The sequence below is a fragment of the Doryrhamphus excisus genome, chromosome 19 (genome assembly GCF_030265055.1).
Source record: "Doryrhamphus excisus isolate RoL2022-K1 chromosome 19, RoL_Dexc_1.0, whole genome shotgun sequence".
NCBI lineage: Eukaryota > Metazoa > Chordata > Actinopteri > Syngnathiformes > Syngnathidae > Doryrhamphus > Doryrhamphus excisus.
The window spans coordinates 9,243,795-9,259,685 of record NC_080484.1 but is presented as its reverse complement, the minus strand read 5'-3'; the positions used below and the strand labels follow the sequence as shown (position 1 = coordinate 9,259,685).

Below are 15,891 nucleotides of genomic sequence, written 5' to 3'. Positions count from 1 at the left end.
CAAACATTAGCATATTTTAGCTATTTTTAACGTCAGCAATCAGGTGATATAACATGGTTGCTAGATTCAATTGAATACAAAACAGATGGGGTTAAATTTAGCAGTAGTATTATTTGTGGATTTAATTTCGAAAGTCTTTGACTTCCGGTGAGGTTTTATTTGTGCGGAATTGTCATAGCTTCCTGACCTTACCTCATTTCACAGGTTTTATTATTGGTAACGGTTTGGAGGGTTCTAGTCCACCAGTTTTGTTCATCCATTCTGCTCCATGTCGGGATACACCCCCGACACATGCCCCCACCAAGCCGGAATTCCTGCCCCCTTATCTCATCAATCTGTTCAAAGCCTCCACTGACTTTCAGTATTTTAGGAATGCTGATGCACAGCCTTGCAGACATGTTGCTGCTGTTGCTAAAAATAGATTATTTTTTTTATACCACAAAGGTTCTTGCTGCCATGTCATGCCTGAATGAGTTAATTAGCTAAACACACATTCACAAGTAGAATACATGACACTTAGGATTTGACATTATACTGCTGCTTAGAATATTTTTTTATTGATTTAACTTTACAAAGAGTTCAAATACAAACAACCCATGATATGGATTCAGACAGCGGGCTATATGAGCAACAAAACAGTGGCACTAAACTGTATTTAAACTGAACATCATGTGCAATAAAACCACTAATAGTCTTTTTTTTTTGTCTTGTTGTTGGCCTGTGATGTGGGGTGATGTGACGTGGGTTGCCACAGTGGGCTCACTCACGCTTGAGTGATGGAGGACACACTAATGGATGTATAGTTCTGGAATGATGGCACAAACGGGAGTCATGTCGAGTCATGTGACTTGTTCCATCAATAGGAGTGATGATCTTATGTGACAGCGGTAAATGGCCTGGTAGAGAAATGATTTGGCATTTCATGGCATCATTAGTGTATCCTAAAAGCCAACAGGTGCAATATTTCCAAAGCATATACTGCTCTCTAGTGGGGACGCTGTGTACAATTAGGCCCAGGACTAAAATACAGTACTATAATTTTGCCTTCAGTCATTGTTTTACTTGACAACACTTGAGGTGTTGTATAAAGGCAATGTCCAAATACTTCTGGACCGTTGTCTATATACATAAAATTCATTTGACAACATCAGCACTCATAATTATGACATGTGAGGAAAAAATAGACAAATGAAAGCACTTTTGTGAAAGTAATGTGTCATCATAACTTATTATAACATTGACGAATATCTCTGTGATGATCAACAAGAAAGTGTTGCTGGATGTGTTCCCAAAATAAGGGATTGTAATACTGATCACTGCATACTGCAGTATTTAACGCTTGAATATATACATACATATATATATATATATGTATATATATATATAAAAACACCACACTTGGTAATATTACTCCATTTTTTTTCTGGAATCATCTTAAGAGTCATTTTATGAAAACACCAGAATCCAGATCAGTTTAACTGCCTTTAGGTCAAATTTGGGATGGGGAAAAAAATCTATTTAATTGATCATTGATTTAAAATAGAGTGCATGACTTGGCTGCTACCAAGTTGGGTTTTCTGTCTGAAGAAGAACATGATATCAGCTACGGGGAGCTGAGCTACATCCATGCTATGGCACAACTCCTCCAGACAGCATTATTCTGATCAACAACTGCTACAACACTGGCATGAAAACAGGAGTTCAGAGAGACATTCTCCTGTAAAAAAAAAAAATCAACAATTAATTACTGTACTGACGTGAATATAAGACACCCTGAACATAAGACAACCCTTTCCAATACTTGTTTTTGGTAGACAAAATCCTTTGAGACACCTTTTTTTTCCAGTGGGTCCATTTTTTTGTGGCTGCATGGTCACTGGTGTGAGGGAGTGACTGGAAGAAAAGCTTGCTTGGGGCGAGGTGGTTTGGCGCCATCTTCAGGTTGGCATGGATAAATCTCTTATTATGTATTGACTTATACTCAGGTCAATACAGTCGTTGTTGAATATTTTTTCCCGCATTAGTTGCTCAAGGAAATTTTGTGAAATGCTCCTCCTTTGGAAATATGATTTGCTATACAAATGTTGATGGGCGGGGTCTTTTAAATGACACATTCATGGACCCGCATCATCAGGACCACTAAAGCGATCACACACACCATCCCAGCTACTGTGTATCAGTAGGTCAGTCTGTCTTATAATCTATGTTTTTATACATTATTTAACATGTATCTACAGTAGTAGACATCTTGTCATAAACTGCTCAGTCATCAGTCTTAACCAAAAAGCCCTTTGTGATCTTTTTTTTTTTTAATCTCATCTCTCCCTGAAAGGCAGAACAAGCGGGTTGTGGATAGTGAGGAACCCAAACCTCAGAATCCGAGTGTTGTGTATTTAGATTGGGCAGGGAGATGGAGAGGAGAAGGGTATCCTATATTCCAAGCTGTCGGTCAAAAAAATAAAACCACCTCCTCCTGAAGTCTGAGCCCCCGTCGGCCAGGTAACCCAAAACCTGGAGTGGGGAGTCCGTGTGGTATACGGTGAGAGGAACAATGTGGCTCTTTGTGCAAGCTGGGCAGAGAAAACAAGCCGTTTCCCCTGGAAAGAGATCATGTTCGGGCTCCATCTGAGAAGACCACACAAGGCTGATCAGTGCCCTGTCTGCTCTGTGGAGTCAGGAGGCGGAGGAGGAGGAGGAGGAAGACAATCACATCTGGGCACAGCAACACACTTCAAGGGATGGTCTGTATCAAACAGTCCTTGGACACAACACGAGCCAGGGGAACTTGTTTTGGTCCAAAACGTGTGATTGTGTTGTGTCCCTCCCTTCCACGCTCCAAGGAGACTTGTGATCATGTGGCCATGTGGGTTGCTTCCGGCTTTGGCAACCTGCTGGTCCACAGGCCACGCAACACTGGTGGGCTGTGGGGATCAGGTGGGAAGGTGTTAGCACTGGCGTTGTCCACAAGAGGGCGTGGTAGTGAATCCGGCACTGCCATCCTGTGTTGAACAGGGGTGCTGTTCATTCATTGGGGGGGAAAAACAGAAGGGGAGATGAGGATAAGTTTAAACATACCACATTTATTTGTTCGTCCGTGCCATATATACACTTTTAGTCTAGTCGACACCACACTGATACCTTACACAATCAAACCAAGAACATCTGGCCTCCTTCACACACACACACACACACACACACACACATATTAAATGCAAACAGGCACAAGCTCATGTGAAGCCAGTGTTCTATACTCCCCCGTCTCACTGCGTTTTAGTTTCAAAAGCTCAGCGAATACTCAAGTGGTGGGTTCAAATTACACAAGTCTATAAAATATCCCAAATAAACTCAAGGAAATTAAGACAGAAAAATTTCCCCGAGCCAAAATCCCCCAGTCGGGTGCCATTTGTGTCCAAGTGAGAGATTTTTTAAAAGACATTTAATGATAGAGACAATAGGACAGGACGGTCGGTAATGCTCAGCTCAGAGCACAGAGGTGGCGCGCTAAAGCCATTCACATAGGGCAGCAGCCAGCTCCCATTACACACAACGCAGGGCTATAAATCCGTCTGCACGACACAGGCAGCATGCTGTGATTTCATATGTATCGGTTACTAAGGGAACACTTGAAACCACAACAAATGACAACACTCACTTTTTTAGTGAAAGCAAATCTTGCCGTGTTTGGGTCCAAAAAAAACAGTTGACTTTTCTGTGTCAATGGCCAGCATTTGAAAAGCTTTTATTAAGATTACTCTTGCCCTTTTGAGGGACAACATGTAGTGGAAGAGCAGAGCAGTTGAAATGAAAAACCAGGTCTGAAATATCAGCGGATTAATCTCAGGACATACAGTGAAACGGTAACATGATCTTATTATGGCAAGGTACCAGTGGGCGCGGACGCACGGGTGGTGTTACAGGCATTTGGATTCCCAACCCAGCAAGTGAAATAAAGAGGGCCTTTTGATAGGTCCAAAGCAAGCGGCCTGTTCTCTTTTACTTAACATCTGGTTGGCAACGGACAGCAGTTGTGAGTGCAGATGGGGGGAAATAAAACAAAAGAAGCGCTATAGTCAGGCATACAGTCACTATGAGTGTCACTGTGACATCTATAATGGAAGAAGCCTCACAGCTGTTTCCCAGATGGGTCTTCTAGTCCCAAGACCTTTTCTGACTATCTCAACATTGACGTTGAAAGGTGACAGGGGTCGCCATTGAAGACCCTTGCTTGATTTGACAAGTGACCTGGATAAAAGTACATGTTTAACACACATGCTACTGTGTGGAGTCAAAAGCATCCTGGCACGCAACCAGAGCATTGTGACTGTCAGGTTGTGTCGAAAGTGATCGCCTTTCAAAGTGACTCTCACTGCCCGTGCCCTTCACCTCCTTCCCCTGTTGTAACCCTAGAGCACGGAGGAGTGCCAGGTAACCAGGATTCTCTCTCTTTGGCGCCATGCTGTTTAGTGACCATGTGAAACCTGTGATTCAGTTTCCCCTATGGGAGTCTGTGCACACATTTTTCCGGTCCTTGGTCAAGTGATATTTGGAATCATTTGTGGTTTTTAATTCAACCGGCATGGCTTGCCACAATGCAAATTGATATGTTTGAGCATTAGCAAAATGTCTTTTGACAGACATGCCACTGTTTAATTATTCCCTCGAGCATGGGATTAGAATTTCTTACCTCTGTCCGTTATTTGTTTTGATCGCGGATGCGCAGACATCTTCTCTTCAGAGCTGGCTCCATGTCGGCAGAATTGGGTGTATTAGCGGGGCTTCGTAAGCTACCCTTGTCCCTGAGTTTGGGTAAGAGCAGCGGAGTGGGGCTGCCACCTGTCTTTGGTGCAGTGGGTAGGGCATAGGCATGGTCCTCATCTGGGAAATGGGGGTCCTCTCCTGCATCTGTAACTAAAGTCTCTTCTGACTGACCGACTGGACCTTCAACTCGTACAGGGCCGACAACAGAGCACTTGTTCTCCTTTATGGACTCCTGCTCTGTCAGTGCAGTATCTGTTGGGGGTGCTAATACTCTTTGGGGTATGGGTGAGTCTGAACTGCCTGTGGATTGTACAGAGGACATCCCATTTGGGCCATGGCTCTGAGATTTCAAGACAGAAGACATGCCACCGTATGGGCTTGGTGGAGGTGACACATGAGAGTCCTTATTTTGGTTTACAGTGTCATGTGAAGGAGATTTGGGGGGTTGAATGATGTCATGGAACCCTGATTTGATACTCTGGACTGTGCGTGACTCCTCCAACCCCGAGAAGTCCTGTAATCCCCTGGCATTAGGTTCCAGCTTCACTTGGGTTCTTTGTAGTACCCTTTGTATAACTTGTCGTTCTGACTGCTGCTGTTGTTGTTTATAGTCTATGAGCCCTTCCGAGGTGTGCGTTGAGCAGGGTGATGTGTTGTACTGTGCTCCGGGGGATGGTGTCCCACTGGGGCATGTGGATGTTGGGGATGGGAATGGCCTCTCTGATTTAACCCAACTCATGTCCTTGCAATTCGGGTCACTATGTGACAAGTTTCCACCCACTTTTTGGTGTAGATATTGGGAATTCCCTTCAGGTATTCCAGGAGATGGAACCTTGGCAGGTATGGATCTACATTTGTCTTTTCCCTCTGGGACAGGCTGTATAACGCCACTGTGGTTTAGAGTTTCATGATTTGTTTTTGGAGGAACTGGAACCGGGATTGGAATGGGTATTGGGACAGGCAGTGGAACAATAATGGGGTAAGGTACCAGGACAGTGGGATGTGGCAGGAGTGGACTAAAGGAAGGAATGCCAAAGTTCATTACGGGAGGTATTGGGACAGGGCCTCTTGGTAACATATTCACTGGGGGGGAGTGTAAGCCAGGGAAGTAGGGTCGAGGGAAAGGATGCATCATTCCTGGGGGGTTCATAGAGGAGGAATTGGGAGGTTGAAGGTGTGGAGAGTGGGGGGTTCTGTGGATAGGGCTAGAGGAGGGGCCTGGTTGTCTTGGATGGTTGGCAAGGGGGCTTCGGAGACCCTGGGCATGAAGAGGAGGCCTGATGAAGGGCATTGGCATTTGAGGAATTGGCTGATGATCTAAAGTGGGGCGTGGAAGAGGAGGAGGGATAAGAGTAGGGTGAGGCGACACCACTACAGCAGGAGGAGGTTGTTGGATGGGCCTGTCCAGCGTCCTCTGTCCAGAGACAGGGAGTTTAGAAGAAGATGATGACGACTCTGACGGGGAGATGGAGGATGATTCTGTTGAGCCCAAGATTGGTGTAGGGCCCTTTGGGGAGATGTTTCTATGATGCGCTTCCCCTGTGCTACCGCTGTTATTCCAAGATTCTGGAGTGAGAAGCTTTTGCCCGGCAATACCGGTGTCCGACCTCCCCTCCTGGCCAGCTCTAGCCGGACTGGAACACGTAAGAGCAGCACGGGCTTCTCTGTAGAAAACATCCATCTTGTACTGATTGAGGCATTTGGTGCTGCAGAACTGGAGTCGCTCTTCGCCAGATCCAAAATCCAGGTATTCTTTGGTGTGTCGGACATGCTTGCACCAATCACACACCTGCATCACAGGAGAGAGAGACTGTGGAGGGTCACTAAGAGATCCTATACCTGATGTTAATTATGTGAGAGTACACCTCTTACATTTCAGCAACCATTTTTATTATAGCATCATGTCAAGGGACATATTCCATTTATTAATATTGGATCCTACGTTGTGGAAATTCACTTATTGCGGTCCGGTCTAGAACTGATTAACCACGATAAACAAGGTACAACCGTACTTTAGAGGAGTAAAATAGTATAGATTTACTATCTCCTGAAAATGCACAACCATTATTGTCTAAATAGTTTACGGCACGAGTGAGTATCAAGACAATTGTCCTTACAATCAAACATTGTGGTGGTGGTATCATGGTCTGAGGCTGCATGAGTGCTGCAGACACTGGTGAGCTGCGGTTTCATTGAGGGAAACAAGCCTTCCAGCAGATGTATCCAAGTTTAATGTTTTAGTATTGTCTCTTGATGGTAAAAAGGTTGCCTAAATGTGAGATATTGTGTGCATGTAATTTTATAGTGTACTTACTCTAACATTGCTGTTTATCTTCATCACCAGCCTGGGTGAGTCATCCGTATGGGGGTGCTGTGGGGACCTCTCACCGTGGAGGTCTTCATCTCTGGCCTAATTGGTGAAAACCAACAAACATGGGTTCATATATGATGGTTTAACTCGAATCATGTTGTTTTTTTCAAATCCAAATATACTGGAATCAATCCATGACCATTAAAATTGAAAGGCAACAACATGAAGTAAATCAAACGCTGAAGTTCAGTTCAGAAAAGGGAAATCATTATGTGGTGAAACAGATACACTTCTACAACCAAGCGAGGAAATGATGCAACTGATGTATTGTCATATTAATAATGTCTTGCCAGTATTAATATGGGAAATTCCTCTTGATTTGTGTAAGATGATCCGCTGTGGATCCGAGTGTGTTCCCCAGCCCACCGAGTCGTGTTGAGTTACGACACATGAGGCAGCTGAAGGTAAGGTATGCACTGAAAGTGGACACCTCGCCCCAGGCCTTCTGGCCTTCCTCTCAGACAAGCAGCAACAAGCCAACCGAGCCACTTCCCTCCCCGTCTCTTACAAAGTCGAGTTTGTTGCACACGGTCTGCTCAGCCCACTTTTGTCTCAACAATCTTGTGACTAACCCTCCTGCAGTATAGTCAACAGCGATAGTGAAAGGTGATATCGCTACCTGTCACCCTTTAGCTCCAAACTGGGAATATCTATGTCTTAATTGAAGTTGAGAAATGATGTGTGCATCAGCCTAACCTAGTAGTAGTTGTTCTGGTTTGTCCAACACACTGAAACCACTCTGATGGCTGACCAGCACCATTAACGACAACCTGATGCAGGGACGCCGGTTTGACACTTAGTCTGGTACTAATTTGATTGGCAGAGCAGTATAAATCGCAGAGATCGGTTGAATTTGTGTGAATTGACGCAGCATCACAAAATCCTTGAGATTCTGTAAAGGAGTACACCTCTGTTGTAATGATATGAATATGTTCGCTCACAATCAATATGTTCGCTCACTGATCACCTTATTGCGTTTGAAGTAGGCCCGTCTGCAGGCGGCGAAACACTTCTCACTGCAGAAGCTCTTCAGCTCGGAACCCATGCATAGAGAGTAGCGCTTTACACCTTCCTTCTGGCACCAAACACACACTATCTGCACATTCTGCATGTCGTCCACTGCAGGGGAGAAGAAGTTTGTGGTTAAAATTAAAAAAAAAAGAAAATTTGCAAAGCTGCAACTTTGTAGCCCTGCTTTACATTGTACACTGAAACTGATTCATTACAGTTTTCATAGGAGCAGCTATACTTGTGTTAGCAACAACATAACTATACAACTATGTTGAAGTACTCCATGAAGTACACTATGTTTTCATTGCATTCGGACTGCACGAGTGCAAAAACTCAATCCCGATTTTCTTGCTTAGAATTGAGATTTTGATATTATGATTATTATTATTCGACGCTGCACTGTATTGTTCTGCTATAAAGAAAAGGTTACGCTGAAAAAAATGCATCAAGTCAAAAACGTGGCATGCTCACTTAGTAACAAACAAGTCATGTGATTGCTTCCCCAGCAAACTGATGCATGATAGCCACTGCGCCTCAGTGGTCAACTTGGCCTAGTCAACTCGCTGGGCAGTGTCAGCCGTCATGCTAACAACACGCTGGATCCAACTATGACTAATCTGTTACTTCCAGATATATACAGTAGATATCCTCTAGTTGTAGACCATAAAACAATGAAGCGCAATTAAAACTGTCAACTTCAACGACTTTAAATCTTTACCTGCTGATGGTTTTATGAGAGGGACAATGACAGGTGCACTCTTGTGCTCCTTAGACGTGGATGTGCTTGTCGACGAAGAGGAAGGTGACGATGAAGGGATCCTGGATGAATCCTTCTCCCCGCTCTTCATTGCATGGACTGAGTGACTGACTTTGCTGTCCGCAGTCTTATGTTTTGGCAAGGAGTTTTCTGTAAGACATGTATGCAAAAAGTGAATGAGAGAGTAGGTGCTGCAAATCTAAATGACTTAATGTCAGTAAAACCTGCAGAACCTGTTGGCAGAGTCATGTCCGATTCATTTAAACAGCGCCCCCACCTTTTAACACAGATACATGCTGGCGCCTCTCCCTGTAGTTCCTGATCTCATTGGCCTCTGAGTCTCTGAGATCGACTTTGTCATAGCCGTACCATCCCAGGAGTTCATTCATGGTGCTCTCAGCAAAAGTCTGCAAGAGTAAAAATGGGAAAGAAGTCAGGGATTAACATTGTTTAGAAACTTATAAGGTACCCGAGCCACAAATTGGATATTGTGTGCCAGTTTTGATCCTATGCTAAACATAATCAGACACTACTACTCTGAATGAATGGGAGGGATTCTTCCTCAGCTCCAGCCCTGTTGCAGAAATGAAAGTGAGCACAGTGGAGTACAGTATGACGCTTTTTCCATGATGTGCTCATGTTGTTTACCCTTTCTAAATCTGAGACGGAAAGGTTTAAAACCCAACACCAGTGTGAGATCTATGAATCATCCTTTTGTTTATCTCTTCTAATTGGAAAAAAACTGTTCCCTACTGATGTGTGGTCTCCCCCTCTTTTTTTATTACGACCAGATTTAAGAAAAAAAAATCTAAACACAAAGGTCTCTCTTTTTGTCCACCCACCTCTCTCTGTGGCTTTGGGAAGAACCGGATTGGAGGAGAAACCTGATCCAGAACGGGCAGAAATCAGAGCGGGACACCCAACACCGCGGCGAGGTCCCACGCTTCTCGGAAATGCCCCCGCTTCTCTCCCTTCTTCTTCTCCACATCCATCCTCCCCGTGTTCACCATCCTCCCCTCCACCCCGACACCTTCCAGCCCTGACACCCGACCCAGCCCTGCCTCTCAGGTTTCACCCTTTTCCAGCACAGCCAGTCTGCTGTGGTCTGTGTTGTAGTGGCGTGTACCGACTGCACATTCTTTCCCTTTGCTTTTCCTCACTCCGACCTCTGCTCTCCACCAGGGCCTCAAAGAAATGGATCTCTCCCTTGACTTGCTCACTTTCTGCTGTGTATGTGCAAGCGCTGGTATCATATCCAACTAAATATGCCTAACGATGATTAAAGTCAAGTATCCGGTGTCTGGTGCTACGCTCTGGGCCCAAAGTGGAGGGAGTGGGACCCAATGTGGTGTTGAAACAGATGTATTACAGAGACAACACTGGGCCGGACCTCGACAGAGTGAGAAATCAGTTATCCTGCCTTCCAGTGTGTGAACTTCTTTCCATCGTAGGATCGTTACACATTTACGGGAGAACTCAAGTCTGGTCTCTACAGCATACACACTCAGTTAGGGATACAGTGGCCTGTCACTGGGGTGGGGTGGCTTTTGACCCTTAGGAACATACAGTACTGGTCTGTGGAAAGATGTGGGAATAGTGACTGTACTCCAATGAATATGGCATAGTATTATTATTACTAGGGATTGTACCTTAAGGGACACAAGCTGTTCTTTCTTGTACCTGTTTCGGACATGGTTCCGCCAAGTATTGGACTTCAATTTACATTATTTGACATTTTCTTGTGTATAGATTGTTATTATGAGACATGCTGATGAATGAGGTTTGGTTGAGGTTTAGTTCCTAAAGTGAGCAAAGCAACATTCAGCTACTTTGAAAACACCTGCTGTGCGGTTAATTATTGGATTGTAATTAGACTGTTTACACTTTTTTTTCCAGAACCAAACAAGAGGTATAGGTTTGTTCTCACATTGACAGACCTCTACACCCCTCGCAGGTATAATGATGTAGTGTTTTCCTCAGAGCGCCGATGCATATAAAGCTTTGTGTCGTTCATTCAACGGTTTTGTCCACCCACACTTCCCACAATGTTGTTTTTGTTTCTTTCTGGCAGTTCAGACAAACATCTGCTTTGTGAGAGTGACAGGCCATATCCTAAACCACAGGGAAAGTTGCGGCCAAAGCCAACAAGCCCGGGGCCGACCCTGAGCGATCCAACCAGGGGCAGGCTTACATGAAGCGAGGATAGCGTTTCACATGTTTTGATTAAAATTAGGGGAACTCGTAACACGACACCTCCCCTGGATATCAAAACTCCGCAGTCCAAACCACTTACAGAAAAAGCGCACATTTCCTCCCCGCACTAAATGCCAGAATCATCCCCTCCTTCCCAGCGCCTGCTTGAAGGAGCCTCAGATATCCCTTACCAACAGTCTCAAATAACCAGTGTCCGAACCCAAACAAAGCACACAATCCATGGATACATTTCCATCCAGTAATGTGTGCATAATGGAGGGAGGGAGTCATGTCTTTGACTGGAAGAACAACCTTAAAATCTTCAGTTAGGTGGTTGTGGTGTTCCACTCTTCTCAGCCACCCATTGTGAGGCTGATGCAGGTTATTTAAGGGGTACTCACGCCCCCCACAACCCCCCGCCCCCCAGCCCAGCAGGCGCTGTGAAGAAGTGACGCACATCTGGATCTCCAGTGGACACAAGAGTGTGCATGTCCCGCCACAGCTGGCCTGACATGACGTCACAAAAGATGAATGTTACTGTGCTTAACATCTACAGCCTATTTAAAACTTATTGACTTCTTGATAGAGATGTTTATATTTATTACTGCTGGTAGAAAACAATTCATCTTATGAGTTATGGTCACATAAATAAGAAACCCTGCAGTGATTTGTGCATAGTTCACTAAAGTAGGAAAAAGGGAAGTTCCCTCACCTTCATCTCCTGATTTATTTCCCTCTTTACGGGGTGCGCGGGTTTCCTGCTGCGTTTACTTTCTGGAGGTCTCCCTTTCTCCATCTCTGGCATAGTCCCGGTCTGTGGAAGTGGATCCGCTTTGGATCTGCTGTAGCTGTAGATGGGGCTTCACAGAGTCAGTGAAGTGAGTCCGAGTGAAAGCTGTCACTCGAAATGACAGCTGCTGTCATTCCCCGGACGTGGGAGCTCCTCATCTGGGGCTCCACGCAAAGAGACCGCGGGACATGTGTGTGTGTAGTGCGCTCCGTGCTGGAGGCTCCACTGTTGAACAAGCCCCCACTCGCTCCTCTTTACCGCCGTCGAGTTAGTGTCAATACCGGAAGTAGAATTTCAGACTAGTTATGTAAATAAAATCCCTCCAGCGGTCGCAATAGGTTACTTTACGATCTGTTGTGGACTGTATCACTGCACAAAAACAACAAAGATATGTAAAAACAAAAATATATATCAAATTAAATTTAATCTACAGTTTACTTTGATCTATAGTTTAGTCATTATAGAATTAAGATTGAGAATGCTATTGAAATATTTGAAAAACTGAATTAATAACGTAAAACAATACAAACAAAAATGACTAATTAGAAAAATATAGAATTATGTGCAATTTAGCATTACCCAAGTGTGAATTTTTATACTTTGTGAACCCAAACTATGATAACTGCTTTTATTTTGAAAGCTAACCCACCTATTCTTGGTGGAACTGCACCACTTGACGCTGCCCCACCGCCACATTTTAGGATGAAGGAGGGAGGGCCTCTGATTTGATGTAACCCAACACCAGGGCGCCCACCTCCGCCCCCTCTTCCCAAATCTCAGCAGATACATTTCATAAGGAATGCAAAGACTGTGTTTTATCTGAGGGGACACAGTACAAACACTGTCTGTATAGTCTTGTCCTAAAATAAGGAGACGAGAAGGCCACAGTGGGTTAAATGATACCAGGCCAGGGGGAGTTTTTTTTCTTTCTCTTTTTGATCAGAGCATGTCCAGTGTAAAACACCTGAAATTGCCTCCAAAGTCAAGGTGTGTAAAAAGACGAGAAAGTCAGGTGACATTGTCGTCTGTGTATACATCTTTAAGCATTGTGAGCTTTTAAGAGAAACATTTGTGCTGTGTGGTTATTCTGGATGTTAAAGGCCAGGCAGGGGAACCGGTCCCTATCGTGTTTCTCAGCCGCTTAGGAAAAGATGGAGATGATCGAGTTGCATTCGGCAACATAAACATGAGTGTGAAAGGCGTTGTGTTGCTTTTACGTGATTATTTTTACCTGGTTATTTTTACATAGCCTACATGTGCAGAAATAGAGGTATATACTGCAGGAGACTTAGAGAGGACGCTGAAGTACACTATATAAATACATTTGGTATACAGTTTTGATTGGAAAATAACATTTAAAGACATATTTCCTGCATGAGAAGTGTGCGCGAATGCTGAAATATTTATCACTCTCATCACATCATTTGTTGTTGTGCTTTCCCCATTATTATGGGCCAGTTCTGAATGAATTTGTGTTGTTGTTATATATATTTTTTTATATTATGTCCACTTGTTGTGTTAAATGCCTCTGCTGGAACATTTGAAGATAAGTAGTAAGCTTGTTCACATAATGAAAAAAAACAACCCACAAGATGTTGGACTGTGGAAAAGCATGCCAAAATGGCAGTCAATCCACATCCTATCTTGCAGTCAGTATAGTTAAATCCATATTGTTTTGCTTGATGTATGTACGTATATGCCAGGGCTAGATGAGCACCGATCTGCTGTTCATCGGTATTGTATTGTATATTGTATCATCGTCATCACAACACAATATCAATGAATGTTATTGTGCTATTGTTGGGAATTTGTCATGAGTTCATGGCTGCATTTGTCTTCATTCAGTTCCAGGAACGTATTCCGGTAAAGAGCGCCACTGATGATTGCACTATGAAAAAATGTTTTCATCAATAGCTTCGGATATATAATATATTGAGGGATATATTGAAGGTGGTTATGTTGGAGGTGTCCAAAGAAAAAGGACCAAATGCTCACCGAATCTAGAGCTTGTGTGGTACGTCTCTTGTGACATCACGACAGAAGGCCAATCTCCATCGTTTTGTATGGTATACGTCCACAAAAAAGGCAGTTTCAGTGTATTTTTACAAGCTGTCTTCTACTGTACGTGGAACCTTCAGCTCAGAATGTTTGAAATATTAACACATGGTTGGAGGTGAATGTCAGTCTTACTAAAATGTGGGCAAGCTTAGTCCTGTGAAGTACGGTATACATGACTAGTATAATAATATACCACTGCTGGTGTACACAGAAAATAAACTTGTATTTCAAATGCACTTAAGTGTGCTTAAAAATGAAATTTACATGTTATGGTCTAGTAATGAGAGACAGCCAGGAAGACAAGACTTTTCTCCTCTGTCTCCACTCCACTCAGTCTGCCCTGGTTGGAGGAATCCAGGCAGCACCGCTCGTGTAAACAGAAATCTGACCTCATGCTCTGGGTTTAGGTTTCGCTCCCTCGTAGACCCGCTGATGACACTCGATCCGACCCTGCTTTGGGAAAACTGGGCTTATCTGATGCCTTACAAAAGCCCCCACCCTTTCCAAATCTCCATAACAGCGCACATCTGGTGCCTCTGCAGGGAATGATGGTCCTTTCTGAAAACTAGACGAGGAGGGGGGGTGGGGGGTTAAAGCAAGCAGCCATCCACTTAGACAAATGACAGGGGACGTGAGGCTGTCCAAGGGGATGAAGTTACAGTCCCCAAACATCTGGATTGAATTATGAAAACTCCATGGATACATGATAGCAGCCTGTTTACTTTCTAAATTTAAAGGATTTGGAACATCTTTGAGGTTGTCCTGACTCCACAGCATAAAAAAGTAACACACTGTATTGAGAGGTGACTTACAGTTGCTTGTAATGACCAACAGAGGGCAGTGTCTACTTGATAGAACCCCATCATTTTGTACTGCACTTTTGCAAAACTGTGTAATCAGTTTCTTTATTTAGACAGGTAAACAGACTATTGTAGACCAAATATCACCATCATAACCTTTACACTTACAACTATGCTGTTTGAGATATAATGGGATGGTATAGTGAGACTATTAGCGATAACTAGCTAGTTCGTCACCGCGTTAGCCTGATAGATAATAGATACACCGATACATTGATTAAGATTGTTGGAAAACTGACAGCTAGAGATGTACTGTAATTAAATTTACGTTCTGTTTTCTGACCACTAGATGTCACTGTTGCCTTGCTTTGTAGTGGCCCGACAGGGGCTGTTCAACAGGTTTGCATAGGCTTTTTTTTTCAACCTAGGTCAATGGATATAAGGTAATTGCTTGAAATGTATTTCCAAATAAATACCAACGATTGACTATCTGCCTTTTCGACCGCAAAACGGTCCAAACATGGCTTCCAACTATGGTCACCATGGCAACGTAATGACGGCGGTGTGGTACAGGTGTCAATTGTATTGTTGGTCCCTGTTCGACATGTTGTTGATTTTAGCCAGAATAAAAGTAAAGAGTGACGTAATTGTAATAAAATATGGATGTTGTATGCTCAGCTGAGCCTCCCAATTGTGTTCAAAGTGATTTAATTAACCGCTTACGTAATTAATAACCGTACAATACATACAATACGGCGTCATGTCCGCGGTCTCGCCCTCCTCCCGCTCTCCCTCCTTACTTCCGGACTATTGGTGACGTCATCGGGCTGCGTATATAAAAGTAGTTGAGGGGCAGACAGCTGCGACACTGGAAGCAAAATAGTCGACAGAAGGAAAACGTTCTGTCCACCTGCACTGCTTTTTAACAGCAAGTTCAACATGTGCAAAATGACCATCGTCCACTTGGGAGTGATTGCCTTTGCTATTTGCTTATCAACACAGGTAAGCTTGCCTTAATATTGAGTAGAATGTTGTTGTGAGTTGTGATATTAATTGTATTTCTATGTCTAAAGTCTTTCATTTAATGAGGTAGAGGGGATTTTTATGGAGTAACTTTACAACTAGGTGGAATGATTTTTTTAAAATACATCCT

General features: G+C 43.7%; 1 protein-coding gene across 3 annotated transcripts; it reads right to left on the bottom strand.

Moving 5' to 3' along the window:
* Nucleotides 1–542: 542 nt before the first annotated feature.
* Nucleotides 543–12,258, bottom strand: LOC131107607 (sine oculis-binding protein homolog). Of its 3 annotated transcripts, none has more exons than XM_058057800.1 (7): nt 11,803–12,258; nt 9,175–9,304; nt 8,859–9,047; nt 8,097–8,248; nt 7,073–7,168; nt 4,685–6,568; nt 543–3,017 (listed from the first exon to the last, which is right to left on the bottom strand). In XM_058057800.1, the coding sequence occupies exons 1-6, from the start codon at nt 11,893–11,895 to the stop codon at nt 4,694–4,696; spliced, it is 2,535 nt and encodes an 844-aa protein (XP_057913783.1). In that variant the 5' UTR covers nt 11,896–12,258; the 3' UTR covers nt 543–3,017; nt 4,685–4,693. The 3 variants fall into 3 exon arrangements, with proteins under 3 accessions (XP_057913783.1, XP_057913784.1, XP_057913786.1); XM_058057801.1 differs by having other exon boundaries at nt 4,685–6,547; XM_058057803.1 differs by lacking the exon at nt 11,803–12,258 and adding an exon at nt 9,740–9,873.
* Nucleotides 12,259–15,891: the final 3,633 nt, after the last annotated feature.

Excerpts from the sequence above, each read along its gene's own strand:
- LOC131107607 (XM_058057800.1), bottom strand. The coding sequence starts at position 11,895 with ATGCCAGAGATGGAGAAAGGGAGACCTCCAGAAAGTAAACGCAGCAGG. Across the intron at positions 9,305-11,802 it reads AAATAAATCAGGAGATGAAG|ACTTTTGCTGAGAGCACCAT; the intron begins GTGAGGGAACTT and ends TTACTCTTGCAG. Across the intron at positions 6,569-7,072 it reads AGATAAACAGCAATGTTAGA|TCTCTCTCTCCTGTGATGCA; the intron begins GTAAGTACACTA and ends GACCCTCCACAG.